The sequence below is a fragment of the Haemorhous mexicanus genome, chromosome Z, assembly GCF_027477595.1.
Source record: "Haemorhous mexicanus isolate bHaeMex1 chromosome Z, bHaeMex1.pri, whole genome shotgun sequence".
Classification (NCBI taxonomy): Eukaryota; Metazoa; Chordata; class Aves; order Passeriformes; family Fringillidae; genus Haemorhous; species Haemorhous mexicanus.
In genome coordinates this window covers 63,029,322-63,056,661 of record NC_082381.1, presented here as the reverse complement: position 1 = coordinate 63,056,661, position 27,340 = coordinate 63,029,322, and the positions used below count along the sequence as shown (strand labels likewise).

Genomic DNA, 27,340 nt, shown 5'->3' with positions numbered 1-27,340 from the left:
AATTCCCTAAAATACCACAATTCAGGTTGTTATCTAAAGTGGACTCCTATCAAATTACTCTTTTTTCTGCCAGTGTTAAACTACCAGCATGTACAGTCATAAAAATATATTCCACTTGTATACACTTAATCTACATTAAATTATAGATATCCATGTCGCCACCAAAATGCAAAGTCATAAAGCCAATTCTCTGCCACCTTGCAAATAAAGTAAACAAGCCAAGTCCTTTAAAATGTTTGTGTTGCATCAGTTTTTCTAGCCCTAAACGGACTATACATCTTTGTGACAACATGTAAAAATTCTGAATGGTCAGTAACAGACCTGAACATGAGAGGTCCAAGGTGTTTTAGTAACATTCTCTCCAGTACAGTACTCGAAAAGAGGCAGTGCCCTCCTCACTACTCCCTCTGCATGGCCAGAGGATGCCATCTGCCCTTTTGACACAGTCTGGAAAAACTGGGTGTTCAGAGCTATCATGCTGTACTAGATAAAATGCTTTACAGAAGTTTTCTAAGTCTGTCCAGCTCCTTTTATGGGTCTGTTTTTGTAATCCCCATTAAAGAATGAAACCTGGTTTGCTTGATGTAATCTGTTTTCCGTAAGATAGTGCTGAACAGTCTTACTCACACTCCTATCCTTCAACTCATTATCTGCAGCGATCCTTTTTTATATATTCATAATGTAGCCTAAAACAGATCTTATCCTGGTCTGTGTTTCCCTAAGTGACACAGCTTATATTTTTTTAATACCAGTACACCACTGATCCCCTTGCTGCCCTCTATGACACTCTCAACTTGTCCACGGTACACTGAAATTTGCTCACTTTTAACATTACTGAGACAGAGGTCTCAGCTAACTCTTTTATTTATTCAGACTGTACTAGTTTTATACCATTTATAATTTCCTCTTAGTAGAGACTGCCTTGTAACCTCCTCAGTCACTGGACACTGCAATACACTTCATCACCCTATCATGGCAAGATTACCTCATCCTGCTTGCTTCCCTGGCAGAAAGAAAACTTTTATGGGACACATATGTCCTTACTTATTTATCAAGTAAGATATATCACTTTGCCTGGTAAGAAATCTAACCCATTACTAAGACTGCTTTTGTTGTTAGTATAAGGTTCAAATCCTTCCTTATTACCCTTAGCTTCTATTACATAAAAGTCCAACATTTATATGCTGTATGTTATTGGTAAACCATTGCAGTGTACAACTTTTATTGGGAAGTTGTTTCAGTGCACCTACAATTCTGTCCCAACAGCACTTAAGTCCATACCTCCATTCATGGCATCAATCCTTATTTTAATCTGATTGGGTCCAGTCAGCAAATTTCTGATGGCACTGAAGTCAAAAATACTTCGAAGGAGATTGAGGTAGATTTCCACAGAATCCACAATTTCCACTAGAAAAATCACACCAAAAAAAGTGACTACAGATCACCCAAGTGAAGTTATTATTTCTTCCAGCTCTCTTCCACCCAACAGAGCTAAAGTCAGAGCACACAACCCCCATATCACATGGCTTTGCTTTGAAAAGAGGAAAAGTCTAAGGCTTCCTCTGCCTTCAGGGTGGCTATTATCAAGCTTCAAGCCTTGAAAAGATCAACAGTTTTGCCTGCCAAAAGACTGCAGAGATAATGCAAGTTGACAGGTCCTATTTCAATGAACACATTAATTAATGAGTGTATGTTACATCAAAGTCAACTCTTAATAGATTCTTCACTAAACCACTGAAAAACTTTGCAAGCTAAATAGGTTTCAGAGGAAAAGGATGTTCATGGCAAGTTGACACCACTCAACTTCTACCTGACAGCAGTATCTATCTGCATGATTCCTTCAAGAGAGACATACAATCTATTTTCTAAATTCTGGCACCAGGAGTACCTGTGTTCAGTTTATGGTAGATGGAAAACAAACTATATTTTTGCACTGTAGATCTCATGGATTTAGCAAAGCAAAGACTCAGATACAATATCTGTGTTTTTGCTAAGGTCTTGATAACCTGAAATTTAAATTCATAAAAGGAGAGCACTACAATTTTTCTAGTTCTTTTGGATGTAAAACATTAAACAAAAATGAATTAATGAAAATAAGTCTGTCATAATGAAAGTAGTAACCAAACAACGGTCAAAAGCCATGCTTCTCAGTCATTTTGGAATTAATTACTTCTCCTGATTAAATTAAAAAGCATATGTTATACAAATGTCTTTTCATCTGGTTAAATTAGTATCTTGAAATATCTTACTTATAAGTTAAATTATTACTTAGAATCTCACCCAATTTTACACAAAAACACTGACCTCACACTAAAGCTCTTCTTTAGAGTAACATGAAAATTACACAGACATTTTTTGAACCTGAGAAAAACACACAGAATAGATTGTGACAATACGCTTGAAGAAAGAAAAAAAAGGTTCTCAAGGCTGAAAAATTATCTGTAAAACCTTCTTGAAAAAGAGTAAATTCTATGGTATATGCTGAAAGTTTTAAACACTTACTGTATTATTTCTTGTCTTCTATGCCCTTCTCCTAACAGCATTTTAGAAGGCCCTAAGCTTTACACATACGAATAAATGTGGCAACTCTGGTGGAGCTGCTCACACATATGAATATACAGCACATGAAGGATTAAAGTCTAAAAATTATTTTAACTCCTGCCAAACCCAACCTCAGTTGTTCCAGCACCTCTTGATTCACAGAGGGTTGGATTCCTGTAGCCTTGATTCACAGAAGTTAGTTCACACAACTGAAGAAAAAGCAGAAGTTTCAAATACATAAGAGAGTATCTTAAATTACTTTTTCAATTATTTTCACTCTTTCTGCACCTTCAATCTGCATTCAAATCTGTGTAAACTGTATTTATTCACGCGCTTATACGCCAGTTGCATTGCTTCAGTAGAGTTCCCTGACAGCTCTACTGTCTCAGGTTGATGTATTCTTGGAAGACGTGACTGGAAAATGATTTTTTTTCTTAGAAAAACATACAGAAAACCTGTAAATATTTGTATGCACTTTTACACATATTTGAGGGGAGGAGTGTCCCTTTTTTTCTGCCTAAAAAAGCCAAACATGTTCTTTACAATAAAATAAAATACCCCAGTGAAATCCAAATTTAAAGACTTTTTAAAATGAAAAATTCTATTTCTCAAAATGTAAATTGTCTCAAAATGTGAAGTTCGGGTGAAAAACAAAATGGCTTTAATTCTAGGGCATCAGGAATGCATAAAGTTCTAGAGGCCACATAGAGTTTTACAGTATTTGAAATATATGAAATATACACGAAGTTTGAAATACTTGTCAGGACCTCTTAATTTGTTATTGACTCCTTCAAGAGTCAAAAACAGCTGTGTTAGATAATTTTAAATCAATTGTAAGCATAAAAGTATTCACTATGCCTAAAATTAAACATGTGCTTAAGCAATCCCTTTACATTTGGAGTCACTGAATGTACAAATCCCTAACTTTTCAGAAAGTGTGAATAAACTGAGAGTCTCACTTACTCTTTTATCAATTAGTCTTCAATAAGCAAACCATTCCTAGACCAAAAAGGTTTGTGTTTGGTGTTTAAGTACTAGCAAGCATACATTTAGTAAAGATACTTGGCTGAAAGATGAGGCCTGATGCACTGTCAAGTCTGTAACTCAGAGTCCTGAAATGCAAAACAAACATAACGCTTACCTGTAAATGCACACAGCACTGGACACAAGCAAAAAGAGTTGGAAACCATGGTGCATTTGGGAAACTGACTTAATTGCAATCACAGAAACATGGGACACGAGTTACGTGCCTGGAGCACTGCAGCTGAGGGCCACAAGCCTTTCAGAAGAGACAGATTGGGTCTTCTCAGACAGACAGGAGGGATGGGGTTAGAGAAGGGTCAGATGTTAAAGAAGGGTCAGACTGTGAAGAGCTGCTTCTGATAAACAGCCATACACAGACAGACCCTGTGGGTGAAAATCAAGAAGCAGATCAACATAGAACTCCGTGGTTGGCCACCTGACATGGGGAGTCTCTTGATGAGACCTTTTGCTTTATTTCAAAAAAAAAAAAAAAAACCAAACTCCACCTACATTGGCAACCTCAAACTTCACTGCAATCTCTCCTCCATTTCCTGGGACTGTGGCTAGCTGTTATAGTAATTCCAGCAGCTGCTTTGATCTTTCAGATGATATATGATAGACCAGTGTCATCTATCTAGCCTTCTTTAAGGTTTTTGACACTGTACCACATGGCATCACATCCAGTATCTCCAAATTGGAGAGACAGGGATCTGATGGATGGACTATTCAATGGAAATGTGACCTCCACCTGTGTCCAGGTGGAGGTCAGGGAGGAGTGGGTTCGCTCAGGGCTCTGTCCTGGGACCAGTCATTACCCTTCAACATCTTCACCAATGACATCAACAGTGACACTGAGTGCTCCTTCAGCAGGTTTGCAAATGACAAAAACAGAAGGGATGCCATCCAGAGGGACCTGGACAAGCTTGAGAGTGGATCTGTGAGAATCTTCTGAGGTTCCACAAATCCAAGCATGAAGCACTGCACCTGGGTCACAGCAGTTCCAGACACAGGTACAGACTGGGAGAAAAACTCACTGAGAGCAGCCCTGCAGAGAAGGACTTGGGGGTTCTTGGGAATGAAAAGCTGGGCATGACCCACAGCCTAGAAAGCCAAATGTGTCCTGGGCTGCATCCAAAGCAGCGTGGTCAGCAGGGCCAGGGAGGGGATTCTGCCCCTCTGCTCTGCTCTGGTGAGACCCCACCTGCAGTGCTGCATCAGCTCTGGGGTTCTCGGTACCAGAAAGACATGGACCAGTTGGAGCAGACCCAAGGGAGTGCCACAAAGATGATCAGAGGGATGGAGAACCACTCCTAAGAGGACAGGCTGAGAGATCTGGGACTGTTCAGCATGGAGAAGGTTCAGAGGAGACCTTACAGCTGCCTTCCAGTACCTAAAAGGCAGCTGAGAATTCTGAAACAGGCAAACCATGTTAATGACAAGGGGGGAAGGGTTTTAAACTGAAGGAGAAGAGATTTAGATTAGATTTTAGGAAAAAAATCTTTACTGTGAGGGTGGTGAGGTACTTGAACAGGTTGCCCAACGGAGCTGTGGATGCCCAATACCCTGAAGCGTTCAAGGCAAGGTTGGTTGGGACTCAGAGCAACCTAGTCCAATGAAAGGTGACCCTGCCCATGAGAGCACAGGTGGAACAAGATGATCCTGAAGGTACTTCCCACCACAAACCATTCTATGATTCTATACTGCGTCGTATTTTGATAACTTTTAGTAAGGCATCTTGAAGAATTGAAGTTCTGCTTATATAATTACCTGTTATAATTTTGCAGCAATACTAATCTTTAGACTCAATGGATTTAGCATGAGTAAAAGCACACACTGATACCTCGGAAAGGTTTGAATTTGTTCTCCAGATCAAATTCTTGTCTTCCTAGGCGTGATAAATCAACTCTGAGATCAGGACAAATTGCATATTCCTCCAAGGTTTTGCTGATTTGATAGATTTTTTCTGAAACGATATCTGGAGCAGGTCCTATAACAGAAAAAATTGTGGTGGGTCATTTCTTTTAAATGACGATTTTCTATTTTAAAAACATTTTTCTGAATATATTTGAGTTACTATGGAAGTACACAAAGTACTGTGGTAAATAAGGTCTGTTCTTTCCCTACAACACAGGTTTAAAACATTTTTCAAAAAAATAAAACATGGAAATACACCGCATTACTCAAAAAATTTTGATTGACATAGAGTATTTAAATTATCTAGGGGCGGGAAAGATGAGGTAACCACAGTCACATTTGTTTGGGCTTATTGGTCAAAAACTGCCTTTTTTCACTCTGCAAGGAACCTCACCATAGCTATCAAAGGAAAGCCTGCTCTTCAGCAGCAGGTTCCGGTGTTTCATAGGACTTTCTGCAAATGCACACCTGTGAAGATTAGATAGCTTGGTGGTCCACATTATTTCATTAGAAAAAAAATGCCATTTTTAGAAATCTTACCTGTTTAACAGTGGTGCTGTATTGCAGTTTTCCTCCACCACCTGAATGAAACTTGTCTTTGTTGGAATTCAAAATACCTTAATTGCTTAACAATTACGACCTGGATTGGTTATATCATTGAAAAACAGAAAACACATCTGACTTGTGAGTTACTTTCACTGCTAAAGCCTGAAAAATGTCTTTATTTCAAAGATTTACTGCCAACTAAATTAAAGCTTCAGGCTTGATGCAAAAATTACGTGATGAACTATGCCATATACAGTGCAAAGGCTGAGTCCAAGCTGCAACTGAATGGGAATTGCAGCAAGTCCCTTTCTGGCTTATCTGACTCTGCACAGCTTATATTAAAGCTACACCTCTACTCCCAAAATTACTTCTTTTATTCCCTCTGCTGTGTTCTCTCTCCTCATCCAAAAAGTCTTTGAAGTCTTTTTCAGTACAAACTTTCCATTTGTCTAGCAGTGCCGCTGTGTGCAGCGCATTGCCACGTAAATGAGTGTCTTCCATCTCAGATGCAGTGTACCAGATGGTCCAAATCACTACAATAAAAACCAGCCACTTAACTCTTCATTTAGCTTACAAAATTACTTCTTACTTATCTAATCCAAACCCATCCAAAGGGTGAGGCTGTCATTAGCTACAGATCTTCCTTGATACATGGATGTATTGTCTACTGATACTTCCAGCTAAGGAGATCCCACAGGTCATCTACATTTTCTTCTACAGCTACAAGCCACTTCTGCTTGACCTGGATCTGCAAAATAGACTGAGCAAGAATATAGAGTAACAATAACCTTCCCTAGGAGCTTGTTGCTGTGCTTAAACACTGTCTTTAAGTTCAAACACCTTGCCTATACTTTACCCACATTTTCTCAGCTTGAACTTAAACCAACTACTTTTCATTACAGCCCTGCTGATTAACATAAATAATTAAACCTTGTGACCTGTGTTTGAGGAGCGTTTCATGCATAAAGCTTAACAGCCTCTTTAAAGAGGCAAAGCACACTAGAAAGGCTGCAACTGTTACCCATTTATCAAGCAGATTTTAGATGCATGTGGTGTTTTAAAGTTCATAGTCCTGTAATCCCCCTGGGATTCAAGCCTATTCTGTTTATACAATCACATGCATTTAACCATGCACATATTTCAATTACACATGAGAGAAGGGAGAAAGCACTCCATCTCAAGTTCTCCCACCTTCAAAATGGATAAGGAAACATTTTATAAGCACTCTCGGATCATTTTTTTTCAGATGGAAAGCACTCTACATGTGTGAGGTATACAAGGTGTCAGCAACCTCACACAACGTTATATAAGTGCACACAGATCTATAATGCAAACCATACAGAACCTATAACATACATAGATAAGTTAGAACCTGTAACAACATAATGTGTTAGTTCTCAATTTCGGAAAACAAGACTTAGCTATACACAAAAATTCCCTTATTCAATGGTGGAATTGCAGTGGTAAAATGATACGACTCTCCACCTGGGTAAGTGACTTCCTGGGTAAACACAACAAGTTTCTCGTGTGCTTTCTTCCACACAAGACAATGAGTTACACTGCTTACTTTAAAGCATATAAAGCAATTATACGCTTTAAAGTAAATGCCAAGACAAGCAACACAGAAATATGAGTAAAACACAGCTCCCTCATAGAAATCTTTATAAAAGATTAGAATTGTTACAGTAATCTGGATGCCTACATAAATGACTATAAAAACCAGATGGCAAGTTGCTTATTGAAATCTTACAGCTATCCAAAGGGCTTCAATGAACATGTAATGCTTATTTTTCAGACCCATGTACATAATATACACTTATATTATTTAAAGAAAAAGAGATGCCTACATTCTTCACAGTTTTAAGACAGTAAATGAAAACCACATAATTACAGAGAGCTAGTTATCCTCACAAGCCATTTCCATGATACCATGATGCACTGTTGTTTTTTTTTTTTTTTTTAAAAAAAAAAAAAACACATACCTCCATTGGCAACTTCGAACTTGACCCCGAATTCTCCTCCAGGTCCCCCAGGACTGTGGCTAGCTGTTAAGATAATTCCACCAGCAGCTTTGATCTTTCGGATGATACATGAAACAGCAGGTGTGGATAAGATCCCGTTCTGTCCAATAACCAGTCTGCCAATCTACATGGAAAAAACAAGCCAAAGAACTCTGAGCAGTACTAAATTTTTGAAATTTAGTATATAAACACACACACAATAGGAATATATGTACAGGATAGAAATGGTAAAGTCTTGGTACAGAACATACTCTTTTGCAGAGAAATATCCATGAGCTGGTTGCATGCTAACCCGGAGCACTGACAAAAAATACTGTAAACCTGGCACATTTAACCCCAGTGGCCTGGATGTGACAGTAAAGCAAGAGCACAGCAATGATAAGGATTTGCAAAGCTCCCAAGCATAACACCAGGGTATCATCCTGCTACCAAAACTTGCCAGGTAACCCCACAAACCAGCAAACCCTCTCAGATATTAGTATAGTTTAGGGCTGACCCCGTGGATGCATTTGCAGGGCTGGGGCTTTAATAGAAAGAGAACAGAAAGCGAATTGCCTTTCATGGAACAGCCTTTCAGTGTAATCACAAGCACCAGTCCACATTAGGACCTGCTGTCTCCTGTAGCTACACTCCTATTGCCAAGACAGCCTTGGATGTCCTGCCCCACAGAAAGCACTGCTCCTGCTTCAGCTATCAATGACTCCTTGGCTATTCCAAATGAACAGGGTGTGTTTCCCAGGGCACAGCTGAGCAGGGGAAGTTCCCACCATTCTTGAAATAAAAAAAAAAAAACCTTTCAGGCGGTGTTATTTAACACTGACTCAATGTGCTTGGTATTATATGCAGTTCCACTGCAAGGTTCTAATTTCAAAACCATGCCTTCATCCCCTACGCAGATACTACAGTTTCAGTTTAACATAAATAATCTAGGAGCCAACAAGAAATGTATTTACAAAGAAATACAAGAGAGTTCCAGTTTCTGGGGAACACAAAGGAAGACGCAAAAAAACAACGGGAGAAGGGAAGGTTAAGTGTTACAGATGAGAACTGAGGAAGCTGCACATGGAGCTTAAATGGATATTTTCAAAGTCTGGACTTTCTTAATAACATCAATATTTTAAAAAATCAAATAAACCCCCATGACAACCATCACTACTGAGCAGTAGTTTGGGAAGGGGCAGGGCAGTAGTCAGGGTTGGCAGGGGGAAAGGCAGAACTCTGAATGCCTCCCACTCCCCATCTGAAAGCAGACTGGGAATTGAACTTCAGACTTCATTCTCACATTTAGAAGGAGATTTGATAGCTCCACAGTCTGCTCAGCAAAGCAACAGCACAGGAGGTGTCACTACCTGCCTCCTGTCCATATGGAGCTGTTCCTTCATACGTAGATGATCTTCCTCTGGGCACTCGCAAGAGGACCTTAATGGTTACTTAAAAGTGTGGGGTCAAATAATTTCAGAAGAGCAAAGGATTAGGAGATTATTATTTAAACTGGTTTTGTAAACTATTTTAATTTCAAAATTTAGGACTACAAAGAAATTATCAACTTCTACCATAAACTTTTTTGATAATTCTCACCAATCACAAACTATGTCTAGCCATTTCTCTTTCAGTAAGAATCACAGGATCTGCTTTTGAATTTTAAAAAATGTGCAGAAAATGCACTCTTCTATCTGAGATTTCTACCTCAAGCTCTGATAAAAGAAAAATTGTTTGTCTACCTGCTTCTCTTTTCAGAGCTTTTGCAGATAATTCTGAAGCCTGTGGAATGTTGCTAGAAAATGGGAGAGCTAATAAGTTAAGAAACAAACAAAATATTATCGTGAAAAGAAAAATATTATTTAAAAAAACCTTGAAATTGTTGTTTTGAATATTGTTTCTCCCTTTTTTTAAACTATGAAGCATGTAGAAAGCTAGAGCAATGACTCAATCTTCCAAATACAGCTGTCAGAAATGGTTGCCAGCTTTTAAAACAGTATTGTGTATGAGTAAACAAAAGGAGTATGACAGCAATAACGTTTTACAAAACACTTGAAAACAACACTCTGAATCTATCTGGAGGCTCTCAAGTATAAACATATTTACACTTGCACGCAGGCTCATCACAAGCACGGTTTTGGTATTTCTAAATCTATGGTAGTGAGTTTTAAGCTTTTGTTCTCAAGCACATTACTGTATTTTTAAAAATTAGTAGAATACTTGTATCATTCAGAATGCACAAATTACCCAGGACTATCTCTTTGCCATGTTTCATTTCTTCCCATTCAGCAGATGTCGCAGAAACCAGTTTTCCCATTTTTCTGGATGCCAGACATTAACATAAATCTGAGTCATTTGATTTGCCTTAAGCACTTGTCATGAGGCTACTATTTCTATACTACTTTGAAATATTATTTATGGTGCTAATTTCTGTACTATAAAAATACTGCAATATTTAGTATTCTAAATTAGGGATCCTACAAATCAAATTACATAAATGATATAATAGTATTTTATTTGCAGGGACTACTATAAAATTTCACCTTTTATTAAGGCCATCAGTGGTTCTACAAAACTCCCTCAGGACAGTGCAGACCTTAGAGGTGTAAATGCGCCATCCATCTTCCTTTGCTGCTTTAATTTTGTTGGCTGGAATGCACAAGGTCTTCTCCTCTTCTCAGAATCTCTTCATTTTGAATCAAATGCTAAACAAGCATTTAATTATTTAATTAATTTCATTAATACCTGTTTTCACAGACTTCTCACAATCTGAGCTAAAACAGTAACCAAACTGTACCCACATGCTGGGTCACAATTAAAGTTCCAGTAATATCCTTCTGAAAGTCTTGGACAATTTCATAGCATGGAAAGATTATCTCTGGAATTCAAAAACTTGCATGGCTACAAGATCACAGGCATGTAAAATCTCTTCTAATAATGTGTCCCTATGCCACATTCTATTTTGTCCCTGCACTTTTAGTATCAACAGCAGAAACAAAAATCCTTAGCAAACAGTTACAGCTGAAAGAATAAAGTACCCTAACAAGTACTTTACAAGAACACTTTTATGCAATATTACCACTTGCAGCTGTGCCTTTTCAGACTATTCAGCTGATTACCATGGAGTCACTTAATGTTTTTTTTAAATATTTTTCCCAGGAATCTCTCACATGCCTCAGTCAGTTATGCTTGAAAGAACCTGAAGCAAGCATATTACATCCTTGGGGCTGCCTTCCTGCACTTTCCCAGTTTCTTTAGGATACTATAGTAAAATACAGGAATATGAACACCACACTCAGTGTAGAAGCGAATAAATATCACACAGACCCAGGGAGGGAGGGAAGATTTGCATGAAAGGCCATGGAAAATAAAACCAACATGGTATTACATAGGAGACAACCAGAAAACCCAACTCTCTGCCATCTCAAACTTCTGCAGCATTATAGCAATACTCTGCAGTCTGTTTAGCATGTTGTCACGACTTTCCATATTCAGTGTAACAGCACTGCCTTTTGATCCGCCATTGAGACTCATAAATAACAGCTTCTTGTTTAAATGTATCCTAAACTTTCCATCAAAAATGAGATATCCCATCCAGTCTAATGGAATATTTCAATCTAATACATAGAGGAATTGTATTGCAACTGCTGGAGCCTTCTACCTCAGTTCTTCCAGACATTAGGGTTGACAGACACTACTACTGGCATGACACAGGTGAAAAGGGAAATAGACCCTCAGATACTCTCCTACCACCTCCACTTTGTCAAACTAATTGTTGCAACCCAGAATGGTACAGGACCTCTGCCTGGCCTTCCTCATACTCTACCACCTTCCCATGGCATGCAGTCCTTTTCCCAAATGTGTTTGCTACCATACCTGCTGTGTGCCCACTGAGGGATAACCCTGGTTGGTCACCCTCGGCTCTGAACAGAAGGAGTTGGTGGCGCAGGTGCTGCTGGCAGCTGCAGAGCATGGGCCAGCCTGTAGCTGCTGCCACCACAGGAAAGCTGTGCAGGCTGCAGCAGTGGTGCATGTACCTGCAGCCCCCAGCTGGAGGCCATGAGCCAGCAGCACCAAGGATGAGTAGAAGGCAGGCCAAGCATTGGCAGCCAGCTGAGCAGGGGACCTCGTCTCATTCCTCGTACTGGAGCCTATGCCAACCGTGCTAGGCTGTTAGCACAGGGGGAATGTGGGATGAGTCACCAAGTTAGAACAAGAGGAACCTAGCAACTCTAAAGGGCAATCCATTTACAGATGATAATAGAAAATCACTTTTATTTTTGTACACAGCCGGCACAACTAGCCATGGCTCTTGGTACATGTCTTCCAGCAAGGAGATTAAAGTTCAGTTTATCAGCACTGCTGGCATTTAGGGCAGCTGAACATTTTCAATGCACCTTTCAAGCCTTCCCCATGTTTCATCTGATCCAGCCTACATCAGTTCACTTCTTTCCCTGTGATACCAGCTACATGCTTTATCGTTATATTAACCTCATCCAAAGGGACAGATCTTTGCTCTCATGAGTCTTCTCCTCTCCCCCTATTTATATAGCACAGCACTAAATAATGCTATCAAGGAGATTTAGGTATTTTCCCAGCAGGTGTATTTTAACAGCCAAAAAATAAAACATACAACTAGTACTAATGAAGTAAATGTGAAACTTGAGCATTTACATTGTGCTTGAGAGAAACAGAGGTGAAGGTGACCAGGGTGAAGATGTTAAAGTGGGGAAAGAGCATTAGAACATGGAAATGGGAAGCCCTTTCAATAGCTCCCTACCAGCTAGGCTGCTGAATTTCTGAGGACTGTGTCATTAGCAAGAGAATTATACATGAATTCAGATATTTGTCAGAACTGTGAGCAGAAACGTTTGGGGTTTGGCTTCAGAAAGCACCAGGGAGAAACAGAGTTTCTAAGAAACTTGGAGTAACTAAGAAAGGGGAAAGCATTATTACAGCAAGGTGTCAGAATCACCTCAAACTGGAAATCTCCTGAGGTCAGAAAGATATTTAAGCAAGATGGGGAATGTGACAGAAGCAGTCGGAAGGACACAGGCTGACAGGAAAAATTAGTCAGCATAACTTGGATGAGAAGCTCCAGCTCCTCCAAATCCTAAATTTCTTCAACACCTCAGTTCTTGTGGCCACCCTGCACTGAAACCCATTCTTCTAGCTCCTACCAGCATGCCAGGACCTCAGCCTCTGCAGGGCAGCTCTTGCTGCTCGGCTCTTACCCCACCTGGCTGACAGGTACAATTCCATCAATAAGGCTGTCTCCACTGAGCTACAAGGGCAACAGGGCTAGGGAGCAGCACTCCTCCGTGTCCTGTCCCACCTTCCTTGCAACTCCCCACACACCAGCCCACTTCCTCTACCCTGCACTCATCCCCTGCACGCTCCCTTCCCCAACACTGCTGATCGAACCACTCTGCTGGTCTCACCACTGTCCCCACTTTCACCCCACAGAGCCCTCCCACACCCTGGGCCACATAAACCTAGCCACTAACAAGTCCCTATATGAACAGTGATTTTGCACTAGGTAGACAGTATGTAACATATACTCTGAAATCTTAAGGCATCACTCAACATCTGCTTGATATTATCACCATGTTGAGAACATATTTTAGAAGTAAATTTAAAATACTCATCATTCATACAAGACTAGTTGGTCTTGTATGTGACAGCAAATCAGCAGGGAAAATTCAAACACATATGGAGATTAATTTCAAAATTGAAACATCTTTTGAAAGGAATGCCTTTAAAGTACTGAGCTTTTGAATTAAAAAAATCCCTATTGAAAAAAACCTATAGAATTATATCACTCCTTCTGCCAAACCCAGAGGATCAGTCTAGGCATCATAACAAGAGATAGTAGTTTCAACTCTGCTTTGAAGTAGGAACTTCAAGCCTGCATTATGTGATGTTTCCAGCTTTCTGTACATACGCATCCACATGAATGTGCAGAAGAGATAAGTTCTCGCTTCTTCTGGCAGAAGACGTGAGTTCTCTTCCTGAGTTTTTTCCTACTTTCAAAACTGGACCGAGAACATTTGTATCCCACCTGACCAGAGGCTTCTGCCACTGCTGTCCTCCTGCGTCTTATAATTTGTTAGCAAGTGACCAATAGAAAGGAACTATTCTTTTCCTAAGGTTGTGGGTAAAATGCTGAATCCCTTTTCTTTCAACAGTACTATTTTCCTCGAACTGTTTTTAAAATATCCTGAGCAACAGGTGCTTGTTTGATACCTTTGCTTCCCGCACACTTAGTTTTAACTCTGCTACATTTTCTCCTGCAGAGTGACCCTATGTTTCAGCTCCTATGCCTTCCTCCTCCTAAAATAAAGGGCGAAACAGCACAGCACGGCTGGCAGTCTCCAGAGGTTGCCACCACGCCGACGGAGCCACCACCCCCTCCAAGGCCCGGCGGCACGCCGGGGGACGCCGGGACGGGCAGGTGCGGGGCTGGCTGTGCCACCTGAGGCTGGAATCCAGCCGCACGCGGCTCCCCCGCGCTCTGCCTGCGCCCCGAGCGCTCGCCGGGCGATCACTTGGGAAGGTTCTGCCCCGCGCTTCCCGCGGGCAGGGCGCGGGGGCAGGGGCCGCCGAGGGGCGGCGGGAAGGGAGAGGGGACAGCTTACCCCGTTGGCCGCGGCCATCTGAACGACGATCTCGATGGCCGTCTTGCTGAAGTACCTGCCGTCGCTGCCCACCACCATGGTGCAGCCCTGCCGGTCGCGGAGGTCGACGGAGGAGAGGAGGCTCTGCACGAAGTTGGGCAGGTAGTTGCGCTGGCTCTCGAAGAGCGCCGTGGGCCGCCGCAGGCCCCCTCCGCCCGTGGGGCGCTGGTCCTCGTAGGGCGCCGTCTGCACGGTGAGCACGGGGATGGGGGTCCGCTCCATGGCGGCTGCCGCCCGCCCGGCTGCGGCTCCGCTGGCGAGCGGCGGCCGCGGCGCACGCTGCCGAGCCGGCGGTGGGGAGCCCAGAGGCGTTCCCCGGGCGGGGCCGCGCTCGCTCGGCCCCCGGCGGCCCCCGGCCGGCGCCCGGCGTCGCGGGGGAGCCGAGGCGGGCGTGGGGTGCGCACCGCCCCTTCCCCGCCCGCCCCGCCGGGGGCCCCGCCGGCGCCTCGCTGCCCGGCAAGGCGCCCGGGGCTCGCCGGCTCGTTGCCATCAGCATGCGGCGGTCCCGGCCAAAAATAACCCTGGAAAGCGAAGCCGAGAGCCGCGGGCTCCTGCCAGGGATGTAACTGGAGGAAACGAGGAGCGGGCGAGCCAGCGCTGCACACTTGCTCGGGGGGATCACGGTCTGTCAGCGCCGGGGCCCCCCCGCCGGGACCGGGTACCCTGGGCACGGCGGCAGCACCCTCCGGCCCAGGGCAGCACCCACACGTAGCGCAGGATTCCGACGGGGCCACGCAGTGCTACTGTCCCAGGCAAGGAAACAGGAGAGCAGGCAATTAAAGAACGAACAAAGAGAATAGATTTTTTCCTTACTGTATTGCTCAAAAGCAAAGTTTTTGTTTAGTAAGTAAACTTAGAGAGGGGCTTACTTACTGACTGTGCTGGTTTTTCTCTCCAGGCTCACTCTCTGTAAAGCCAGCCATGAAGGTGCCTTTCCCTATGCTAAACTAAGGCATTTCATACAGATGTATGGTAAAGCTTAGTTCATTGACATGGGTTCATTCTGCTTAAATGAAATGCAGAGTTGGTGGCACTAGCAACTGCAAAGATGCCTGACATTTCCCAGTATAAAGGCTGTGTTTATAGATGCCTGTGACTGTCAAACATCAGCTGAAATTTTCCATCCAAATGCTCTTTGCACATTGGGCCCACACAGCTTTTTTTTTTTTTTTTTTTTTTTTTTTTTTCTTTTTTCTTTTTTTTTTTTTCCCCAGGACAACTCACTTGGTAGGAGAGTTGGGAAAAATAGTCATGTAATCTCACTGTCATTCTTGTGCTTAGGAAATCCATGTAAACCTGCATCTGAGTAGGCAAATACAGTTTTATAAGGCATTTTTCTCGTTTCTGTGAAGGAGTCTGCTCATACACCACTCAGAAGCCCGGTGGAGTGTTATGTTCAACAAAGCATCGTGTTTGCTGCAATGACAGGAGATGGCCAGGCAAACATGGGATAAAATGTTTTTGTCTTCTGCAGAGGCTGAGAGTTCATTCAGTAGTTCATTAAGAGTCGGTGAGAGTCACCTGCTGAATGGTAACCAGAGGAACTCAGTCATGGTTTTAAGCCCTATTTCTGCAGGCTCTTTTGTGGTTCATAGCAGATATTAAGACATAATTTTCTACGCATACATTTCTTTGGCAGGGACGTCTGCCATCACAGTAAAACATTCTACATGCTACAGCAGGCAAGGCCTAACGGTTTAGTTTAAACAAAGTAATCCATTTAAGCAGATACAAGAATTCTAGCTGTGTTGGCAGAATACCTTTATAGTGGGCCATATACTGCAGCAGAGGGCCAGAGCACATACAGAAGGACAGTAATCTCCTTTCTTCTGTTAGGTCTCCTGGCCTGTAGTCATGATTCCTATACTGATTCAGAATGCATTTTAAACAGCAAAAGGGAAATATCTGCCCTGTGGAAACGCCAGTTCTCATATCCCTGATATAAACAAAGCACAATTTAAATGAGGTAGCTGTATCTTAAATAATTTGTGCACTGCCAGCAATGAAATCATGACATTGTGTTAGTGTGACTTAGTGAAAGCAGAAATAAAATCAGGTAACTGGTATCTCCCAGGGCAAGTAGAGGTTTCCTACAAGGAAACAGCAGCAAAGATGGAGAGCATTAGAAAGAACAGATAAGATCCCAATAAAGGAAAACACATGACCAAAGTAAGAAGAAATGTGATAGTCTTTGAAATAAAGAATTGACTGCATTTTTCATATGGATAGAGGAAATGTGTTGAGCATTTAAAAAAATATATCAATTTGAATCAATTTTAAAAACTCTGCAAACACTGACATTCTCAGAATGTATATTTTAAGAAGGACAATCAATGACCAATTTCCAGAATTGCTTGTCTCCACCTATGTAATTTATGTACAGTAATGAAAAAGTGTATTTTACAGTCTTTTCAAGCATTGCCTTGACAAAGGCATTACCAGAAATGTAATGGGTTGTACTGAGTACTGTAAGATTTTTAGTTCAAACTCAAGTTCTGTTTTAGGTAAGTCCATCCAAAAGTTTATGTAACCTCTCTTTCATTAGGATTCTTGTAATACTTTGCAAAACTGTGTTGTAAAGTCATGCTATTTCAGGGAGACCTCAGGTTTTGTTTTAAAAAAATAAAATGCTAGCCTCCACAGGAGAAGTGAAAAGGATGAGGAAGTTAATACAGAGAGCCTGAACATTTTAGTACAAAAGCTGAAGAAAAGGAACAAATTTTTGCCTTTCTTTTTTTTTAAGGCAAAAAATTCTTCAATCCTCCAGCACCCAGATTAGCATTATGTGGATACATTTATCCATGGGCAAGTGCTTCAATTTCTGTTTTATAGCAATGCAGTCCTGTTCTCAGCAGATGTCATTGAGAAGTGGGGATCTCTGTAAATGGCCAGTGCTGCAGTGCATTAACTGATTACTGCTGTGTATCTTCAAAAAATGAATAGTTATCAATTTGGGGTGATATTAAAAGTCTGGAATGTCTCCTTGGGAAACAACAGTTTAATGTTTTCTTAGTATTACCAAACTGTTTTGTGAGTGAGTTTTTTAAAGATTGGTAAAATAGAAACCAGATTAATGGAGTGACAGGAGTGACAGTTAAATTTGTTCAGTTTCCAACTACAACAATTAGCTTTCTGTATGCCAATTTTAGAAATTTGGTTTGACATATGCAATCTAGTTCAGGAACATTTTCACCCTGTACTTGGGTTCTTACTTGATTCTTAAAGCTTTTAAACTCCTGAGCCTTAAAATGCTTACCATAACTCATTTGTCTTGTGACAGCATGGCAGTGTTAATTACTTTAAGAGCTGTATTATTGTGTTTGCCCATCTTTTTTTACCAGCATTGTACTAGTGTCTCTGTCCCTTTAGGTCCATTTTTTTCATGAACTGAGCTGGGAATTGGGTTGTTGCCTGTGTGGACTTGAAGGAAAGAAGTCCATCCCATTGCAACAGAAGCCCTTTATAGCCACACAATTACTTCTGATTCAGTTGACTTGGTGACCTGAAGCATCTCCTCTGCAAGATGGAGAAAATACTAATGGATTTTCTTGAAGGTAGATTATGGAAGCCCAGCGCAGTTCTGATTTGATGCCAACGTACAGGAAATTGCCCTGGACATGACACTTCCTTTATGTTAAGGAAAAATATTTTTATCAGCTTGCAAATGTTGCAGGGGAATTGAACCAGTGCCATTAACCAAGCAAGTTTTGCCTCTAAGTTCACAGTTCACCACTAGTATAATAACTTAGTTGTAGATGGAAACACATTTTTACAGTTGTTTTATGCAATATGTGTTGCAGATAGAAATGTGGATACTCAAAATTATTTCAGCCATTCCCCATGGTGCCGTGTTTTGAAGTTCAAATTCTCAACCTCCACTTAGCTGGATCCTCCCGTTCCTCTTATAGTGCAGTTATCATATGAGGAATTGCATGCAGTTACTGTAAGTTGCTAACTTGAGCTATTGAAACAAAAAAGTTCTAAAAATACTATGTCAGTTTATTTAAACCACTCCAAAAATTGCAATTCAATTAATATATTGGGTTTTTTTATAAATAAAATTTTATCTTTTTATTTTTATTATTATGTAATAAGAACAAAACTTTTAAACCCCAGTGCTTCCAAATGGGCATTTTCTAATTTTTTTCTTAAACTTGCAATGATTTTGTTTCAAAATGTAAATTACTTAGAAATTAAAAGAAATTAAAAGATAAATTAAAATTGAAAAATTGGTGGATATTTTGACTGACTTTATCTGTCTTGTCTGTCAGTTCACAAATTAAAGCTTTTCCATGCGAGCATTTCTATTATGTTAGAAAAGGCAGAAAAAAATGTATTTTATTCTTAGAGGAAAATTAGTTCCCTTGTTGCAGAGTTTTATTGAGAAGTAGTAAGTATGAACTCATGGATATCCATCAAGTTCTTTTCCGGAAATTTTACCAAATCCCCAGAAAGGCTATATTTCACTACAGCTGCAAGTCTGTAATTACTGTGAAACAGGGTGATTGTTTTAAGGAACATTTTTGCACAAACTTACATGTGAACTGATTTACAAAGCCCAAACAGGAAAAATTCCCTGAAAACATATTTCTTGTAACTGATAACTGATTTACTACTATGCCAGCAACTTGTGATTGTTGTGTAAGTCAGGTCTGACTTATAAAATTGCCTGTTATTATCCATCTAATCAGGAGAAACAGGAAGGAAGAAAAGGATTGAGAGAAGGAACCAGAAGAATCATCAGTCATTAACCTAACAGAGAAAGTAACCCTTATAAAAGGAACATCCTCCAAAAAGTCCAAAGGATGCAGAAAGTTTATTCAAATAGTTTTGCCCACTCTCAAGTGAGTGATACTCTCTCTCAAACTGAAAATAGGTTAGGTAATCTTATTTTATGTAAAATTAAGTGTGCAGTCACCACAATCTTGCTAGACTGTGTGACAGAGATAGATATGTTCTGTTTAACAAGCTGTTTGTACTGCCTAAGTAAGCACTGTGTTGTCAAGGCCTGATTTAGCAGGAACTTTTTTCATAGACACTGTGGAAGCCTTACACTTCCATTTATGGTTATTTACCAATTATGTCACCAGTTAAGAGTGGAAAATTTATCCATATGATGGTCACTCCAGCACATGATACACAAAGAATAAAACACAACTTCCAAACTGTTCCTACTGCTGCAGACTTGCTGATTCCCAGTCTGTTTTTCAGAGGTGCAAGAAATAGCTACTGCCACTGCATCCAATGAGTGACATACAACAAGACCCTCCAGGCTGTAATCCCCAGATGACACAATGTTCTACAATGTTCTGCATCTTACAGACACTGCCAACAAAATGGCCTCTTTCACATCATCACCTACTTGAGCTTGAAGCCTACTGTGGCTTCCCAGCAAACAAATTACTTCAGTCTAAAGTCCCCTCCTTACAAGTAAGCACGTACTCTGTGAATCTCCCTCCTTCTCAGCAGTGGAATTACTGAGTAAACTGAAAACCTCAGCTGAGACACAATGGTTTGATGCTGGGAGCTGGGCAGTGATAACACAGAAATGGGACATGTATTCTCAAATTTATCCTGCCTATCTATCTCCTAGCCCATGGATGCCAAGTAGTAAAGGTTGCAGAAATACTGCTGTTTTTCTTGCTGTACTAATAGATTAGTACATGAAAGAGAAACCGAATTGATAGCAGAGATCTATTTTTCATCCATTTTAAAAGCCCATGATTTTTAACATTAAGTCAAAGCACATGAAGAGATTAAAAACACACAGAAAGAAATGTTCTCACAACACCTCTTCAACAACATATCTGAAGGAAGATACACAGTCAACATAATGATTGATACAGGGATTCCTTGCCTTTTATGTGTTTGCCTTCTACAACAATACAGCAAGGAGATAAAAGCAAAATACCATCACTCTGCTTTGAGTCATAGCATCTCTGACAAGAACTCAAAGCTTAAACTGCTCAGGAACACAAACACAGAAACACAAGCAAACAAACAAGAAAAATGAAGAATAAAGCAGCATAGGAAAACAGCTACTTCAAATGAAGGAGGATTTTAATAGCAGCATTACTTCTGAGTTTTTGGGAAAGGCACAATATGTTTAAGTCTCAGTTCAAGAAACAAATTCACTGGCATTTTAGAAAGCACTTTGACACCTAAGGATTAAAAAGCCCTGTTTTAAGGAAGAGACCCAGACAGAATTCCAGTGATTCTTTAATAACTACTTATCATGATAAGTAGTTGCTTCACCATTTGCTTTGAGGTTTTTTTGCACCTACTGAAAAATAGTTAACTTCACCATGCCAGCTGTATCTGACTGCCATTTAGGGGGATACTATTGGACAAAGCACTTGAGATTTTTTTCTCCTTTTAAGAATTCTTCTCTTTCTCATGTAAAGGGTCAAGTAATTTTTCAGCATACATAGTTTAAATTCTACCTGACAAATTAATTCTGCCAGGGAACTTGTTTTATCTTCTAACAATGGCTGATGAAAGGAAGAAAATTTCTCACAGCAACAACCTCTCTGCTAAACAACCTTTCCATATTCAAGTCACTCTGATTGTTTCTGCTGGAAGATTAGACAAGCAAGGGAACAGTTCTTTAAAACTGTTCTTATAAAAAGTCTGGAAGAAACCTTTCACTAAGGTCCAGGGAAGAATCATAGAAAACGAGTCAAAGGTGTAATTTCACCTCAAGAAATTTGGATCCAAATCCCGACTTGCAGCTGAGGACCCTGGGTGACTGCAGGCGCCGCCGTGAGGTGTGGAAAGTGGTGGAGCAGCGCCTCCTTCTGTGGGCATGTCTGTTCTCTCAGCCTCTGCAGAGCTCTGTCTGCAGCCAGTCTGATTTATTTTTCTCTTTTGTAACCTACCAAACCTTTTGGCTCATCTCTAAAGAGTTGCTCTCACTTCCCACAACCTGCATGCCCCGAAGGGTGTTTAGTCAGGGATACCCATTAGTACATATGTAATTTGGAAAACTGTTGTCAGACAAACTACCTTTCTCTTTTCATGTGTCCTCCATTCTTGGTTTTGCCTGACCTTTCATCTGGTTCTGCAGCCTACTACTGCAAAATTTATTCTGTCATTGAACTCTTTTGAACAAGTCTGTCTTATTTAGACCACAGTGCTTTTAGAGAAGTAATATGCTTAGTTACTCTAGAATTACCAGTTCTTTCTCCCCAGGATGCTCCTCTTGCACAGGAGGGAAGGGCTATTTCTACCTACCTATTTAACTGAGAGTGCTGGTTTGACTTGCTCTTGTTGACCTTTGCCTGTCAGGTTTTACTTTGGACCAGATTATGTCAGTGATGCCAACTCCCATCCAGACACTTCCATGGCTATATAATTAATCAGCAACACTGTCCATCCTGTAGAATCAGGAAATACCTGAGGGATGGGGGGAGGTAAAAAGAAAATCCCCACCAAATTAAAAATTTAGTGAACGCGATACTTTGCACTCTAACCACTCTTTTTTTGAAGAATATGATTAAAGTAATCCCTCTTTCTATAGTAGTGGGGCAGGAAATCTAAAACTTACCTTTTCAGGCACTTTTGATATAATAATTCAGTCTTGCAACTGTGTCAGCAAAGTCCTCCATCAAAACCATGAAGTCAGTATTCTCTTTTAGAAGAAAGAGGAAAGAATTTGCAGGGGTGGGAGGGGAATCTCACTCTGATTTTAGAGTGAACCATCAGTCTATAGGGATACAGATTTTTACTTTCCATAATCTCTCTCCTTTATTAACTAGAAAAAAGCATAAGACCAAAATCAGAAAGAATTTCTTAGAAGACTGCATTTGCATCGTTGAACAGCTGACAAAGTTGCTGAAACAAATGCTACCGCTAGATGACACCAAATACTTGTTTAATGTAACTTCTTCCTGTGAGTAGATCGGCTACTAGAAGGGAAAAACAAAAAAATGGAGCAGCTGAAATAAATCCTCTTTTGGAACAAATTCGGTTTCCCCTGGAAACAACAGCAGATTTCTTCACCGAGTAAAATTTTCTTACTTATTGGATAGTAAATTATTTATTTCAGCTCAAGTAATATGCTGCTTTATAGTCTTAACTTTGAGTTGTCCTCTGAGATACAACTTTCTGATATTCCTATTTGCAAACCAGAACTCCAGCAACTGTGTCAGTTTTCATTTTTACTCACCTTCCTCCAATTCCTCTAAGAGAGACGCTGATCCCACAGGCATGTTTTCAGAAACAAGTAGCAGAACATTTACCAAGAAGCAAATAAAAACACTATGATTTTAAAAGTTTTGTTTATTCACGCTGTGATTTATTAGCAAACCAATCTAGTTGAAGATGTTCCTGCTCAGTGCAGGGGTTTGACTAGATAACCTTTAAAGATCCTATCTGAACCAAACTATTTTATGATTCTGTGAGTCTATGGTTATGCTTGAAACCTGCTGGAAAGTACAGCTTCTATGTCATAGGAATGTCAAGCCTTTGATCAGGTAGCCCCCAGTACATTGCTAGTAGCCATAATCAGTTTACAACAACCAGGTGTAGAGGGTGATCTTGTCCCCCAATGAGTTGCAGCTGGACCAGTTGCTGAAGACTGGAGGCAGGCCTGATCTTGACAGGCTACACCTGTAATCAATAAGAACTAGTGATATATAAGTAAGGAAAGAGGAGTGTAGGGAGTCAGATTACTACTGCAAGGACCTGGAAAAGTCGGTGCGTAGAGGAGCAGCCTGTGAGGAACATCGCAGCCTGTGAGGAACATCGCAGCCTGTGAGGAACATCGCAGCCTATGAGGAACATCGCAGCCTATGAGGAACATCGAGAAGGTATGAAGCTCTGACAATAGAAAAACCTTGTGCTATGATGATGCTAGAACTCGTGATATCTAAGACAACAACCAGGCCCTTTCATCTGGTTGTAACGTTAGAATGGCAGTGTGTTGTTATATATTGCTAGCAGGCAGTTATAGTACTTATGTAGGGGTTTTGAATAAACTTTCTCTATAAGATGAGATTCAATGCTGTGATTCTGACCAGCCATTTGTGAATTAATACGAAATTCTGCACTGGTCAAGACAGAGAAATGTAGCCTTTACTGTTGAATTTAAGTGAAATTATAAAAAATACCAATTTTAACAGTATAAGACTACTATTAGCTGCTCATTCCGATAAAAAAGGAGCTTGAACATTTCAAGAACAGTACACAAAAAGCAATAAAGAAACCAAATAACAAATTAGGTGTGCTTGTCAATTGAAATTATTAAACTGAAAGAGACGCAACAGATTTAAATCCTATGAAGAGAGCAATGTGAAATTAGTTGGTATTTCAGACTAGCTGAGTGAGGACAGTAACATCAGTAAGTCCATTCTGCTCAAAGACTGGAAGCACTGCAATGAAACCACAATTTAGACCAATATTTTAAAATAAATGCAAGTTACAAGTGCTTTACTCATTTCTTGATGGGCAATACACATCCTAGACTGCTTGACACTTGATCTGTTATAGCTTCATTCTTTTCTGATAATTTCTGTGGATGTTGGTGTGTGCAGGACAGAGGCCAAGGTGCCCTGATGCCTTGAGCCGGTGTGTCTCTGTGAAGCTGCTGGCCATAGCCAGACTCAGATTTCCTCTTTGTTCCCTTTGCCTGCACACACATAGCTGGAAGAGCAAAGGACTATGTGTAGGGCATTGGGATGGGAACATAGCCTTGTCATCCTGCAGGATGCCACTGCCAGTAACAGGCCACAGGCTTTTCACTGAGTGTGCAAAAACTCAGGGCTGAGGTTTGCCACACCTGGTCTGGCCAATCTTTTCCTGACCTGCCTGAAGCTCTGACTTCTTCAATTTATTTGTGACAACAGCTTCTCTAACTGGCCAGGTGTAAATTGCTAATTTGTTTTACTTTTTTAGCCTTGGATGTTACAGCTAGTAGTAACAAACTGCCATTCTGTGTAGGATGAGATATTTATGGCTTTAATGTAAGGATGAAGCATAGGGAAACATGACTGATACAGTATCAGTGGCCTTGAGAAATGGAGACAAGTGTTGTCTTATCACCCCTAATGCCGGTCTCCAAGAGGAGTACAGGCTTTAGGGGTGATAAGAAATGCAGCACAGGCACTGGAATCCCACTGCTATAAACAATACACTTACAATCAGTTAAAGCCATGCAGACCTGGACCTGTATGTAGTGTATATAATGTATGTACAATTTATATAATAAATTTGGATGCAATGTGAAGCTGTAGAGCAGTGCAGGATGAGCAAATCATGGTTGCTCATGTGGACTGAGAAGTAATGAAAAATGGAACTGTTTGGGCCAATGTTCCTGGTAGCAGAGGAAATGCCCCACAAGGAGAGGCAGATGCTGTTGCTGTAAGCTCTACAGGGCAGCTGGGCTGATGACAGCACTAGAGAGACAGCGTGGCTCACGAGGACAGCAGGTGGCTGGGAACCCAACCCTATCCATCCCGTCCCCTCTGATCACATCCTGCCTACAGGAGTTGGAATGGAATATGGACAACATGTTCCATGCTCCAGCAGGTGGGAGGTTATACAAAAGGATTAAAAAGTAAGAATCTAGTAAAATACTACCAAATTCAGAACTGCCTAAATTTTAAAAGGCATAATAAATTAAACCATGATCATCCATTCATCTTCCCAGGTAATTCCTGAAGATTAAACCTAACAGGTGATATAAACAAATGGCACAAGAGTGTAAGGATATAATTTTTGCTAGTTTTAAGTTTAACGGAGCTCCTAAAAACATATAGAAAGTATACTGTGGGGGAAAATGCTGCTTTGTTAAGTCTATTTCTGTAGATGTTTGATATTCATGAAGGCACACAAGTGAACAAATCATTGCAATTGGCCTCTAGGACAGAAACTCCTCAGCCTCTGCTAGGGAACAAAATTTGTGGTGTTTGTTGACAAGATCACTTCCTACCTAGAGGTTTGTGGCTCTTGGTGGAGAGACTGAAGCATCATTAGTGTGAGCTATCTGACTGGGAAGTAAGGCCAGGTCTAGATGGCCATCATTTCTTCAGGTGTGGCTGTGCCCTTCTTGAAACCTGCACAGGAAGAACTGCTAATACTTGTCTTCACCAGATCTCTCCTCACCCCAATCTGAGCATCCCCTAGCTGCCCCACCATCCACACCACAAGACAGGGCTGAGTGGTGTCTGCCTGTCCCTTTCACCCTCCCACACAACTTCACTTCAGCCCAACTGTAGCTCCTTGGAGAAGGCCATCCTTGACATATCTCCCAGTAACACAAATATTTCAGTAATTACACAGCTTTACAGAGCTGTCGTTATCTTTCCTCCTCTTTTGGTTCTGGCATGATGCAAAGACAAGACAGAACCCCCCAGCCTGGGCATGTAAGAACAGATGAGAAAATATTGGTTAAATAAATATCCAAGAAATGTAACCAGTGGTCTTCTTGGGAGATGGAAATAAGGAAGAGGTGCTTGGCATTTTTCCAGTGTCATTAGGCGTGAACAGAAGACAGGACAAAGCACTGGGGTATCCTGACAGCCATCAAGAGAAGTACAAACTCCACCCCTGCTAAGGAGCTGCTTGCTCTCCATCCCAGGGGGTGCCTAGAAATATGCAGGCAGCTTACAGAAGACAAGCAGAGGTAAGATGTGCATACTGACTAGAGCTTCTCTGACATTAGCACTGCAAACAGTGCAGGGAAAGTCCTAGCAAGAAAGGGTAAGTGGTACCAACATGAGCTATACAGAGTGCACAGCTTATACTTCCAGCTGCAGAAATGCCCCTCTACAGCAACAAAACCCCCAGTATATTGGCAAGCATCATGGAAATTTTAGAGTGTGGTGGAGTGTGTGGTGGGTGAACAAATATTAAAAAATAAGCATCCAAAAAATGACTCTAAGTCACCCATGTCTTTTTCCCTTATGACTTGTGGTTGAAGCTCTTTTTATTAGGTCTCTGAACTTTTTTTCAAATTGAAAGTTAGCAACATTTCAGAGATTAATTGCTTTAAAGAAAACAGTTCCTCTGTTACATGAGGCCTTTATAAGACATATTTTGATCACTTTTCCTGTGACAAATGGAAGCAAAAGCACCAAAAATTATAAATGTACTATCAACAAATTTAAATTTATGCGATCTTATTACTCAATGAATAACAGTGATGGCAAGCATTTGACAAATTTTCATGCAGGACTGTGTGTCATTTATGAAGTCCAAGACAGTGTAAGAACATATACCAGTTTTAAAAATGAAGAATTCTAACTGCTATGGTGAACAGTATCACTCAGCTATACCAGTTCACTCAAATGCCACCAATGTCTGTTAAACAAAAAGCAGTATTGTGTAAGCAGATTGTTCTCTCTTTATACCTTGCTTTAGAGAAAAAAATAAGTCCTGAAAACTACTTCAAGCTATCTAAAGCCACTTCTAAGGTGAGGAATGAAGTCATGCCTGCTGATGTATCTACTGGGAGAGTAAAGAGTTCTACCTTAGCTAAGATGCATTATTTAAGTATTTTAATCAATTTAAAGAGCTCTGGGCAGTGAAAGATTAATGTCTTCATCCTCAGCTCTTTTGAAAACAAATTCTGAACTCATATATTGCAGTAGAAGCAAAGTGAAAAAATGTAAGACTGCTGATACTGCCTGAAGGAGAGAC

The 27,340-nt window shown here is 40.7% G+C and overlaps 1 protein-coding gene across 1 annotated transcript in view; it reads right to left on the bottom strand.

The window, feature by feature from the left end:
- PGM5 (phosphoglucomutase 5) overlaps positions 1–14,984 on the bottom strand; it is a 69,170-nt gene extending 54,186 nt beyond the window's left edge. Inside the window, exons 1-4 of the mRNA XM_059873615.1 lie at positions 14,663–14,984; positions 8,007–8,169; positions 5,405–5,551; positions 1,282–1,407 (exon numbers count right to left, since the gene is read on the bottom strand). Coding sequence (XP_059729598.1) covers positions 1,282–1,407; positions 5,405–5,551; positions 8,007–8,169; positions 14,663–14,923 — 697 coding nt within the window. The 5' untranslated portion in view covers positions 14,924–14,984. The remainder of the gene's footprint in view (positions 1–1,281; positions 1,408–5,404; positions 5,552–8,006; positions 8,170–14,662) is intronic.
- Between the last annotated feature and the right edge of the window lie 12,356 nt (positions 14,985–27,340).